The 12,740-nt window shown below is 47.3% G+C and overlaps 1 protein-coding gene across 17 annotated transcripts in view; it reads left to right on the top strand.

The window, feature by feature from the left end:
* UNC80 (unc-80 subunit of NALCN channel complex) overlaps positions 1 to 12,740 on the top strand; it is a 240,601-nt gene that overhangs the window by 189,948 nt on the left and 37,913 nt on the right. For 15 of the 17 annotated variants that reach the window (XM_088474107.1, XM_088474108.1, XM_088474104.1 and 12 more), the window contains one exon: positions 6,965 to 7,046. The exons of the other annotated variants lie outside the window; for them this stretch is intronic. In XM_088474107.1, the coding sequence (XP_088330233.1) occupies positions 6,965 to 7,046 (82 nt within the window). The remainder of the gene's footprint in view (positions 1 to 6,964; positions 7,047 to 12,740) is intronic. 17 annotated transcript variants of the gene reach the window in all.

Here is a 12,740-nt window from a genome sequence, read left to right as displayed (position 1 = left end):
TGTTAGGAAATAATTTCCTTTACTTCTCGTACAAAGGGGGAAGTGAGGAAAGTAATAATTGTTTCCTTGCGCTGCTCATTTATCACTTCACAAAAAAGCTGCTGGCTCTTTCACCTTACTGCAGTGTTACTTTATGATTACATCAGAGGTTTTCAGATTAATGGTGATATTTTATCAATTATCTTTTGTTACATTGAAAATCCTGCGCGCTCAAAATCATTGCAGAAAAAAATTGTGAGCTGAATCCTACAAGATCCTAAAAAAAAAAAGATAAAGGTCCAAGAGATATCCCTACATAAGGTTCTACATCTATCTAATGCTCATAGCCCTATAGAATTGCGGCACAGATTGCCGGTAATTATATTGTAGTGAATTAATGGCACAGGAATGGTCATGTGACTAATGATTGAAAACAGTTCCATATATAGATCAGTAACCCAAAGCCACCAACCAGGTATCTACATAGAAACACTGAATTTGCATGTCCAGCTGCCTGTCCTTTTGAGTTTATGTATTTTGGGTGTTATTCCGAGGTGCACGCTAACTGCACGTTGCATACGGTTCTGCTGGTAACAGAAATGGAAAATACATGGACGTTCCTGGGCGGTGACTGGGAGGGGACCTGAAGTGAATGTAAAAAAAAAAACGTTGTGTGGGCGTGTTATGGGAGTATCGGGGGCGTGTCAGTGAAAGCGTCTGCGTTCTCAGACGCAGAGCCACAGAGGCCACAGACAGACGGAGAAATGGCACCTGTCCTAGGGCTGGTCCAAGTGTTGATGACGCACCATGACGGTGCGCTGATGGTGGCGTGTCTTGAATCACTGGCGGAGTTATAGCGCGCAGAGACGCTGAAAGTGGGCATTTCAGTGCTTGCACATTTAGGTGTACGCTAATACACAAGTGGAAGGCTGATGCCTTTTGCATATTATCGCTGCCGCGACTCCGCAGACCTACACACCAGCGGCTGCAAATACGTGCACCTCTGAACCTGGCCATTTGTAGGTGTTTTGTTTGGGGCTGTTTTTGTTATATATTTTTTTTTTGTTTTGCTTTATTTTTTTGTTTTATTACATTGTACTAGAAAGATGTGATTAGTTGCCAACGTCTCAGTTTCTGTAGTTACCTGGGTATCAGGCTTGTTGCAATAGCGCTCTGTAAGTCAGTGGCCCGTCTATAACGGGTGTGCTGTGTACATGGGCGCCTGAGTCAAGCAGGGCCTACGATGCCAGATTTCTGTCAGTTTCTTTAGACATATGCCACGGGCATTAGATTTCCAAAGGAATCGACTGATATGTGGCGTTTGTGCAGCTGCTGCCACCATATTTCCACGGGGAGAAGGAGCTGACGTGAAAAACATACACTGGCCCCCTTATTTTATAAACACGTCCCTGATTTCTATATTGCATTTAGCAGTGGTTAAGCCATTAAAACACTTTAGATGGGGAAACTGTAATTCAGGGGTAAATCAATGTAATAGCCTGAGAGTTGTAGGCAATTATGGGCCTGATTCAGCTAGGAATGCACGGATGCAGACGCACGCAGTCGGTCGATGGTTTTGCTCTCCGCATGCGAAAGCATAGCAGAGTGCGTGCGCGAATCGGTCAGTGCGATGGAGTATGTGTACGCAGGGAGTCCACAGCCCCAGGGACAAGTGATTGACAGGAAGTGCCGTTTGTGGGTGGTGGCGGGGGAGTGGTCAGGCAAATGCCGGCATGCCTGTGCGTTTGGACGGCGTTTCAGGGGCGTGCATAAGTAAGCCCTTGCAGAGGCGGACGCAGCCTGGGCTCCAGTTGCGCACAGGAAGTCTCGCTATGTCTGCGGGAGGGTCAGGTCAACCACTATTGTGCGTATGGGTCCGATGGCTCTCAATGTTACTGATGTTTCCGCTGTATAGAGGACGCAAGTAAAGGGAAGTGGGTGGTATTATGTAGTGCTGGGCGTCTGCTTATTCTGCTGCGATTGCCGTGCGAATGCATTCATTAGCATATTCTCGCAGCGGCTGGGTGCGTGCGTCTGCATCTGTGCGTTCCTTGCGGAATCAGGCCCTCAGTCACTATATTTAAAGCGGCAATACCAACCTGGTTTTTGCCCGTTGTATTTTTGCCGCTTTAAAGCTAGCACCTAAAATGAAAATGCGCGGGTGCTTGCAACTTGCAAGCTATTACATTTAGCCCTCAGTCCTTCAGCATCTGATAATCAGCAAAAGTTATAGTGATCTACCTGAAGATGGGGACATTGTGATTTTCCAGCCCTTTATTTACCAGACATTTTTTTCTCATAAAAAATGTTAAAATATTAAGACTTCAGTTGGTAAGAAGTGATTATTGAGCATCTTCTGTGTACTGTACATAATAGTTAGTTGGCCATGTACAGTCACCCTGTGAGGAAAAGGGTCTCGCTCAACCAATCAGCTCCTAGCTATCATTATATAGAATGTACTAGATAAAAAAAATCTAGAAGCTGATTGGGCAACTTTTACACTTGTCCACTCTAGAAGATTGGTATGCAGTCGGGAAGCCGGCAGACCTAATCCCGACAGTCGGCTTCCCGACTGCTTAATCCCGGCGAGGGTTAAATGACAGGCGTCTAAATCTAGACGCCTTTCATTTTACCGACGCCAGGAGACCGGCGCCCGGCATCCCAATCGAAGGGACCCTGAGCGCGCATAGCCGTGGGGGGGGGGAGTTAGGTCTAGGATTCCCGTGGGGGACTTAGGGTTAGGCACCCCCCCCCCCCGAGAGGTTAGGTTTAGGCAAGGGGAAGGGGGGGTTAGGGTTAGGCACCCCCGGGGGGTGATTTAGGTTAGGCACCACCCAGGGGGACTTAGGTTTAGGCGGTGGCGAAGGGGGGGTTAGGTTTAGGCACTTAGAGGGGGGATTAGGGTTAGGCACTTGGGGGAAGGTTAGGGCTAGGCACCCCTAAGGGATGGTTAGGGTTAGGGGAGGGAATTAAGTTAGTCAATACTTACCTTAGGGACGATCGGGATTTTCACCCATGTCAGGCAGCCGCGTCCGGGACTCCAATCATACCGATTCCAGAATATTTGCTCTATATACTTTATGGCCCCCCCTTCAGACAGCAACTTTCCATGGAGAAGGACTTACTGTAGGTATATTTTTGTACCTGGCAGGAGGCAGGGACCTAGATGTTGTCCTCAGGAAGGCGGGAGATGACAAAAAATGGCCTATCCTGGCATAATATCCTGAAGTAACTTTTTTATAATGAATCTAGGAACTTACACTCACATGTATATACTGTATAATAGTATATATAATAATGAATGCAAAAAAATCTCCAGGGGGACAGGTGAGGAAAACTCGCTCTCCAGTATATCCCCAGCCTTCATGCAAGGTGGATGGCTAATAATTTGTCATAAGGGAAGTTTATCTGACTGTCATCTGACATCTGCTGTTGCACCAGAGGTTCTATCCTAATATGGCGACAGGGACAAGCAATGCTTCCCTGCTACCTTCCGAGGCTCTGACCAACGTGAGCTCAGAGGTGAAAAACGGTTTCGCTCTGAGATCCAGGCCCAGACAGATATCCCATTATGCAAAGATACCCTGTCCAGCCGTCACCTAGATGGCAGCAGTCAGCGGAGACAGATAGGATAAAGGGAATGCACATAGAAAGGTAAAAACAACGACAACAACGTTTTATATTTTATTTATATTGTTTTATATTCATATTTTCTATTATATTTTGTATGTTTTATTTAACCTTATAGTTTTATTAGAAAAGTAAATATGTTTGGAGTAATATATGAAAAAGATATATATCAGACTTGCCGACATCCTGGCAGCCCCCTCCAGATCGGACAAGTAGGGGGGTGTAGCGTGATAGAGGCGGGGCGTGTCCGGGGATACTACCCGGCAACGGGGGCAGGGCCGTGGACACAGAATCGTGTAATTTCGGCCCCGTCCCCTGCTACACACTGCCGAAAATCTCGGCATTGTGTAGCAGGGGACGGGGCCACGATCACGCGATTCAGCGCGAATCGTGTCACCGCCCCCTTCCCCCGCTGCGGGGGTTTTATTGTAATCGCGGGGGGGTCTGGACGGGTCGAGGCTTGCCTGCCTTTCCTGGGGGCCCGGGAGCGGCGGACGATTTTCGGGAGGCTCCCGGCTGAATCGGGAGGGTGGGCAAGTATGATATATAGATATCTATTGGTTGGCAGGGGCGTATTTACAATGGGTGCTGCACCGCACACCCGTGCACCCATATTATCTAAAACTTACCTCTCTGAGGTCCCGCGTCAAGTCTCTCTGCGCTGCTCAGCACGGCCATTTTCCGGTGTTTTGCGCATGCGCTGTGAGGAAATCGCCGGGAAATTGGCCAACGCTCCTGTCAGATGGGTACGGGATGCTGGCGATCAGGATCCCAGCAATGAGAATCCCGATGCCGGCATCTTGACTGTGTTGGAATACTAACGCTGGTCGGTAAGTACCCTAATCCTAAACCTAACCCCCCCCCCCCCCTGCAGCCTAACCCTAACAAACCCTCCCCGCCCCTGCAGCCTAACCCTAACCCTCGCCCGGATGCCTAACCACCGAACCCCAAACCTTGCTGTTGGGATGTCAGCGCCGGGGGGGAAGGGGCTGTGGGAAGGTCTCGAGGGGGGAAGTCTCGGGGGGGGGGAGGGGGGGTGTATGTTGAGTCTCCCATATCCAAATATTACAAAATACAGAATTTTTTTAGCATGACTGATATAGTGAAACCTTCACTTTTTGATGGGCCAAAGGGCCTGATTCAGAGCCATTCGCTAGATGCGGCCGCTTGCTACCAGCGTATGCAAATTCAGCTAAGTGACGTCAAGGCAGGCGATCGCACGGCAAGGCATAAGCACACCCACTGTGTCTTGGCGAGCGATCACTTTGTGTATGCAGACGCCCATTAGCATATGGTGAGACGCCCCCTAGCGCACATTATCTCCAGGAAGTGTAATAAAACATTGGTACATCGAGGACAATCGGAAGCGATCGCAGCGCTTGTGGTTGCCTCTACCCTACCGCAAGCACTGCGAGGATTTCAGTGTAAAAAAAAAAGGCTGGTGACGTGTACTATGACGCTGCCTGTTAATTATGCACGCCTCTGAAACAGCGTTGAGACACTCGGGCACACCTGCGTTCGCACCTTCACTCCCCCGTTTTCACTGGACTGCCCCTGTCACCACCCACAAACGGCCTCTCTTGTCACTCATTACACGGCGCTGTCTTTGCAGGACGAGTGAACGGGTCCCGATCGCTATGACTAGTTTGCGCACGTGCACTGCGATGCATACGCATGCGCAGATTAGCGAACATCGGCAGAAGCGAGCGGACGCTTGCTAGACACATAATTATTAAAAATATTGTATAAAGCGACCTGCAGGCTGTGTGTATATGCAACATAAATTAATTCTGTGATTTGGGTCCCTTTCCCAAGATATCTCTTTTTTGGTATGCAAATATTCCTAAATACGGAATATTCCGATATCCAAAATACCTCTAGTCCCAAGCATTTTGGATATGGGAGACTCAACCTGTATTTGAGTACCTAGGGCCTGATTCAGACCCGCTCGCAAGCGCTATGCGCTCGCAAGTGGGTCGATGGCCGGGCAGTGCGCACTCGCGGCGTGTGCAAGCCTCGCAGCGAGCGAGAAATCACTCGCTGCGGGACTCACTACAAGACGGGGCGGCTGTCGATGTTGATCGACAGCTCGCCCCGTTTTGTAGGCGGGGAGGGGGGTGGCTGGCCAAACGGAGGCGTTCCCGAAGGAACGCCTGCCGTTTGGGGGCGGCCCTACTGACATCATGAGTGATGTCAGTAGTGAGCTTCCTGCTCTATTAGAGCTGGAAGCTCACTGGTGCTTGTGGGAACAAGACCCTACCACAAGGGTCTCGTCGCAAGCCCGATGGTCGCGACCATCACCTGGCCGCTCGAAAAAACTGTGGGTGGTCACCCACAGCTTAGCGAGCGGCCTGGAGGCCAACCCAAAAAAAAAAAGGCCGCCCAGATTCAGAGCGAGTGCTCACAAAGAGCGTCCGGCTCTGAATCAGGGCCCTAGTACAGTGGGCTTATGAGCACATAGTCGTAACCTAGAAAAATTTAAATAAGTGACATGTTCCACTGTCTGTGTATGCTGAAGCCAGTCCCCCAGATCACAGCGCACAGTTAAGCTCGTGGCTGTGAAATTGCTCCGTTACTTGTGATTTGGACGCAAGTGGAAATGAGCATGGACGCCGTTGGTTATCTACATACTGCGCATACGCCATAGAAAAATAATCGGCGCCGTATCAGGAATAGGCATACGCACAGATCACTAGTGGGTATGGATTGATGCATCCGCCGCGGCCAAACAGTAAAGCATCCGCGGATGCGTCCGATTCACAATCAGGTCCTTAGTGTGTGTTTGCAATTCTGAATCTGCAATTCTATGTAAGCGTGCCGTCACACGGAAAGGGGATGTAAGGTATCCTAACAGATAAAAGGGTCCAGCTCTAATGCAATTATTGTGTACAGAGCATTCTAGGACTGATCTTTAATATTGCTATTTGTGTTTGCTATAAAGTGCACCTGCTTGTGCATTTAAGGTATGCATATACCTGGAGAAGTCAGGGCTTGTATTTACAGAAAAGCAATGATGCCGTCTTCCGTATGTCCCCATACCTACAGTAGACGTGAAGTACAGTCTGGCAAATAGACGACAAATGAATGTAACAAGGTTTAGAATTCCTCTACAACACATGTACCTACCGTAACTGGTCTTATTTGCCGAGAAAATGAAATGGTAAGGAAATACGTCCATGTCTGATTGAAGTAATTTCCTCCCTAAGGTTTAGGACACCCGATGTTCTTAAAACTATCGCTAGAACCCATTATTTACTCACTCAGTGCTCAAGTACTTGTCTCCCTTGTCAACATCCGCCATACCTCCTTCTCATATGTGTGCATTCCATATGTTAATGCTGTTAACACTCTACAGGGTAGCAAGTGTGCAGAGCGAGCCTGGCCACCAGAACCTTCTCATCCAACCACCCTTGGGGAGGAAGAGAGGACTGAGGCAGGTAAGGACCGCATAACGCACAGGATGACGACCCATGAAGGGTCAAACCAGGTGGCCTTAGCGTCAACGAGGAAGTTGTGTCCTGCACAGTCTTGACCTCAACAGCAGTCAGAGACCGTTGTGTTCTTCACGCTCAAGCCCCACACGAAAACACACTGTAGTGTGAACTAACTGTCACATCCTGCCCTCAATTTCTATGTTTATGTTTTCAAATCATCTCATTTCTCCTAAGTCCAACTCTATTTCACCATCTCCCAGTAGCATTTCATCGTCATTGCCACCGGCTTCCATTCTTACGTCCCAACATTCCATGGAGCTTTCGCAAGTGATACATGATGTTTAGAGTTTACGCTGTAGCTTGAATAGCGTCTACTGTCAGCTGCTAAACACCGTTGGTTTCGCTGTTAAATTTGAAAAGTACAATGTTATTCCGCAACGCCTGCTCAATGCTTACTCTGCGCTTTCCACGTCTTTACACAAACTGCATGTGCTATGCTCTTCGGGGGACATTTATGTAGACTGGTGCAAAGGAAATAGAAAAGCCTATAGCAAAAAAAAGAAAAAAAAAAATCAGGTTCCACCGGCCATTCTTCTCATGGAGTATGTACGTAAAATATACCGTGGCATTGCTAAGGGCAACAGCAACTTTTTCCTTTCAAGCATCTTCTATATAAATGTTCTCCTTTGTCAGAAGCATCATAGCTGAAAAAAAGAGACCAGACAGGGACTTGTTATTTTAAATGTAATAAAATGGAGTTTGGCATAAAAGTCAATACAGTATATTAGTAGTACACAAGTATCCTAATGGGCGTACATGCTTTTAATGGTTTACTAAACTTGATGCTTGTGTCCTAGCCAGATAACTGAGATATAACACTCTGGAGAGAAACATCTAACCTTCTAAAGCGGGCAAATGAAGAAGGACCAATCAGATTGTTGCTATTATATATCTAGTACATTCTATAAGATGACAGCCAGAAGCTGATTGGTTGCTATGGGTAACTTTGCCACCCGCCTTCTTTAGAAGTTTGATACGTCTCTCCCTCTGTGTTATAAAGCTGCCATTTGTGTCTGTGTTTGTGATAATCCATCCATGTACTCTCTTATTATTACCCAGAGCTGGTGAAGGGAGGACCATTTCTGGACATAAACAACAGCAAATGCTCCAGCATCAGAGGCTGTCCGTTATATAAGCAGTAATAATAGTGATTCATTATAAATATCATATCAGTGAAAGACCCATTGTACCCAGGGGCCACAGAATTTGGGAAGAAAGTTTACCTTCTGTGGCCAATATCGTTACAATTCTAAAGGCACAATATAATAATACATTGATCATGGAGCGCCTTATGTGATATCTGCGTATACAAGTCCCCCATATTTGTATTGTTTATATATCACTATAGTAGTATCCTGCAGATATACATGTCCTTGTTTAGTAAGCCAGCAATTCCAATTAGCAGATTGTACAGGTGAACTTGTGTCAGTATATGGTTGGACAGCACAGAGAACTAATATTTAACATTATCCTGCCCTGCCAAGATTCTTTTATGTGAAGTTACCTTTAGGAATGACATTATGCATTAATAAGCATGGTCCTGCAATCAGATATAGATATATACAGTATATAAGTGGTGGCCCGAGGAGCAGTATTTAATTTGTAAAATAGTTGTAAAACAGCACAAAGACAGTGTTGGGGACTTGATAAATAAAAAAAAAGCTACCAATAATTATATGTTACACACGGTGGAGGCAGGAGGCGGCCATTTTGTGAGCCGAATTAACCTTCATGAGAATGTAGGCTCATCAACTCACTAAGTACCAGTGTCATCGCTGAAGCAAATATTGTGTTACTTATGTCACTGGTGCCTAATCCCATTAGGGTTTGGTATAATGTTTCACTTAGGGCCTGTAAAGGTCAAATCCAGTCCCGCCATACCCCAACCCTTACCTCCAGTGTGATGAAATAATAAGCCTGACCCTACATCCAAACATAATCCAGATCCTAAACCCAAATTAAATCCCTATTCATAAACCTAATGTTTATTAGTGCCTAACCGTAACCCTCCGGTAAGTGCCTAACCCTCCCTCCAGGTGCCTAACCCTAACCGTTGGGGTAAGTGCCTAAACCTAACCCTAATAAAAATAAAAATGTGTTGACCGTTTTTTTGTGGCGACTTTTTGTCCCTGTCAAGCTTTTGTCCCAGTCGACCTATTGACTGTCTAATATCTGGTGTCTATCTAGACATTGTCAACCTTTTTACTATCTATAGTCCGGAACCCATTGTAAGAGGGCCCACTGTGGTACCTTATTTTTGCAGCTGTTGCCTCTTTAAGGATTAAAGCCACCATAGATCAGAGGGCCTGATGCAAAAAGCGAGCGCTCACTCTGAATCAGGGCGGCCACATGTTTTTTTTTGTTGGGTCTCTTGGCCGCTCGCTAAGCTGTGGGTGGCCACCCACAGCTTTAGCGTGCGGCCAGATGATGGTCGCGACCATCGCGCTTGCGATGAGACCCTTGTGGTAGGTCGCAAGCCCCAGTGAGCTTCCGGCTCTAATAGAGCCAGAAGCTCACCACTGACATCACTCGTGATGTCAGTGGGGCCGCCCCCAAACGGCAGGCGTTTGGCCAGCCACCCTAAGACACGCCTACCAAATGGGGCGAGCTGTCGATCAACATCGACAGCCGCCACTTTTGGATGCGAGCGCTGGAGCGAGTGATTTCTCGCTCGCTGCAGGGCTTGCGCACACTGCGCGTGTGTACTGCCAGGCCATCGACCGGCTTGCGAGCGGGTCTGAATCGGGCTCCGAGTACGCAGAGAAGTAGCCGACATTGGAGGACTGAACAAACATGTAACTACCTCCACTGTGTGTAAAATTTGCACTTTACGTTTCAGCCTCATTACTTTGTGGATGTTATTATTTTTTATTTATCCTGCTCCCAATATTCACATTTTCAAAAACTAAAGAAAAACCAAAAAAAATTTATTTTGTTCACCAAGAACACCTGAAACCTAGGTGATATTTCACCCATCTGACTCTTTCTGATGTCAGTGTGCAGTGATTGGTCAATCATCTTTCTAAAGATACCTTCACATTCACAGGCTACAATGCATAATAAATCAGGTCTAATATGAAATAATTATTTGTATCATTCACAAATTTGTCTGGTGTCCTAAATGTTTATTTGCATCCTCATAAAAAAAAAAGTCCAAACGAAAAAAAAAAAAGAATTGTTACCCATCCCATGTGATGGATTTGTGGCCACGTTTTACGTGTTACTCCCCAAGTCCTTTTTGTGAAATGTCCTCATGTCCACGTGGTTAGATGTCTGGAACTATTCTGCTACTATGGGTCTCATTTAGAGTTGGACCACTCTAGGCCTTGATCTTACCCAGAAAAAAAGACAAGTGTTAGTAGCAAATTCTAAAGTCCCATTACCCTATTTGTACACAATATAATAATGGCATGTCATCACAAGGGAGAATTGTGTCTTTACAGCTAATAATAACTGTGAGGGTGGCATATTCACATATATAATACATAGTAAAGATTTTCACATCCGCTGTTTACACCTATGAAAATTCATAACGATCTTCTTTCCTGCAGCAGTAATGAAAATAAAAAATAATGTGAATCGACAGCCACAACTTGTTATAATAAAGTTGAATGAAAACTTAATGTATCAATAAAATAATAATGAATCAGCTGGAGAGGTCTGAAACTAAGCAACCAATCAGAAGGGACTCGGTAGTAGTCCCGATGGTCATTATTCTGATCGGCAATCTCTGCACCCACTCTCCGGTAACCCGCAAGAGACAGAGGGCCTGATTCAGAGCCGCTCGTAAGTGGCCGCTCGTTCGCTCTGAGCGATGGTCGCACAACTGCGCATGCGTATGGGTCATAATGCACATGCGCAAACCAGTCATTGTGGTCGGAAATCGTGCGCTCGCAAAACAGCGAGGGGCTGCTAATGTGAGTGACAGAATGTACCGTTTGTGAGTGGTAACAGGGGAAGGTGCTTGAAAATGGGGGAGTGGAGATCCGAACGCATGCGTGCCTAACGGTCAAAAGGGCATTTAATGGGAGTGCATAATTAGTAAAGGAGCGTCATCGACCACGTCACTTGGTTGTCTTTTAGCGTGAACTGCTCGCAGTGATAGCGGCAAGAAAAACCTACCACAAGCACGGCGAGCAGTTCAGATGCCTTTCGATGCACCCGATTAATCTAATAAATACCGGAGATGACGTGTGTTGCGAACGGCAAAGGGGCGTATTTACAAAATAGCGAGCGCATTTTTCGTTCGCTTGCTCAGACATAGAGGTGTCAACAAACCGCAAAGAGCGAGCACTCAATTTAAACAGCAAGCCCCTTTTTTGGAACGACCGTCCGCAAATAGCGTCCGGCTCTGAATCAGGCCCAGAGATCCTGTGAGGCTTATCAGGGCATGCTTCGACATGTAATTGTGTGGCATTTATGTGAACACTAATGCACTCAGCATATATGCGCCCACACCCTATCCACCTCTTGAAGCATAGAGGCCAGATTAGCAATGTTGTGGATGAGACTATAGCTCCAGGTCTCTATAAGAAAATAGGCCCATCCTCACATGACAGCATGATGATGACACACAGGCAGCCATAAATCAAAAGCATACAAATTGTATTGCTATTTTCTTCACAAATTGATGCAATTTTTCAACTTTTCTGCATCTGGGAAACATTGGAGCTGATAATGTATGTGGTGTACACACCCACATGGCTCTGGCCACACCCACACAGCACTGTTCACACCCATGTGACTCTGGACACACACACACACACATCACTGGACACACACACACATGGCTTTGGCCACACCCATACAGCAATGGCCACACCCACATAGCTCTGGCCACACCCACATCACTGGTCTCACACACATGGCTTTGGCCACACCCACACAACACTGGTCACACACATATGGCTCTGGCCACACCCACACATCCCCAGGCCCATATGGCCTTAATTTTGCCCTTATTGGAACACTAGCCAATAATACATATAAATATATACATTTACCATGTGCAAGTGGTATACGTTTACGATGCCGGCGGCCGCGATACCGGCCGCCGGCTTCCAGACTCCTCAATCCCGGCTAGGGTTAAATGACAGGCGTCTAAAATCTAGACGCCTGTCATTACCCCTACGCCGGGAGACCGGCACCCGGCATCCCGATAGTAGGGATGCCAGGCACCGCGAGCGGACAGCCGCGTGGGGGGAGGGTTAGGTTTAGGGCTCCCGGGGGGGACTTAGGGCTAGGCACCCCCCGGGAGGGTTAGGCTAGGGGAAGGGGGGGTTAGGGTTAGGCACGCCCGGGGGGGGGGGAGGTTAGGGTTAGGCACCCCCCCGGGGGACTAAGGTTTAGGCAGCGGGGAAGGGGGGGTTAGGTTTAGGCACTTAGAGGGGGGGATTAGGGTTAGGCACTTGGGGGGGGAGGTTAGGGTTAGGCACCCCTAAGGGAGGGTTAGGGGGTAGGTTAGGTTAGCTAGTACTTACCTGGGGACGATCAGGATTTCCAGCGTTGTCGGGCTGCCGCTGCCGGGATCTCTTCCTCTATCGGCCTGACGCTGCCGGGATTCGAACTTACCGATTCCTGTGCATACACACTATGGAAACAGCATATCTTCTGTAAAAAAAAGGGTGTACATCCAAC

Source organism: Taudactylus pleione, unplaced genomic scaffold, assembly GCF_031769625.1.
Source record: "Taudactylus pleione unplaced genomic scaffold, aTauple2 ptg000147l, whole genome shotgun sequence".
In the NCBI taxonomy this organism is placed as follows: Eukaryota; Metazoa; Chordata; class Amphibia; order Anura; family Myobatrachidae; genus Taudactylus; species Taudactylus pleione.
The sequence above is the reverse complement of the archived record's forward strand: the minus strand, read 5'-3'. Positions and strand labels throughout refer to the sequence as shown.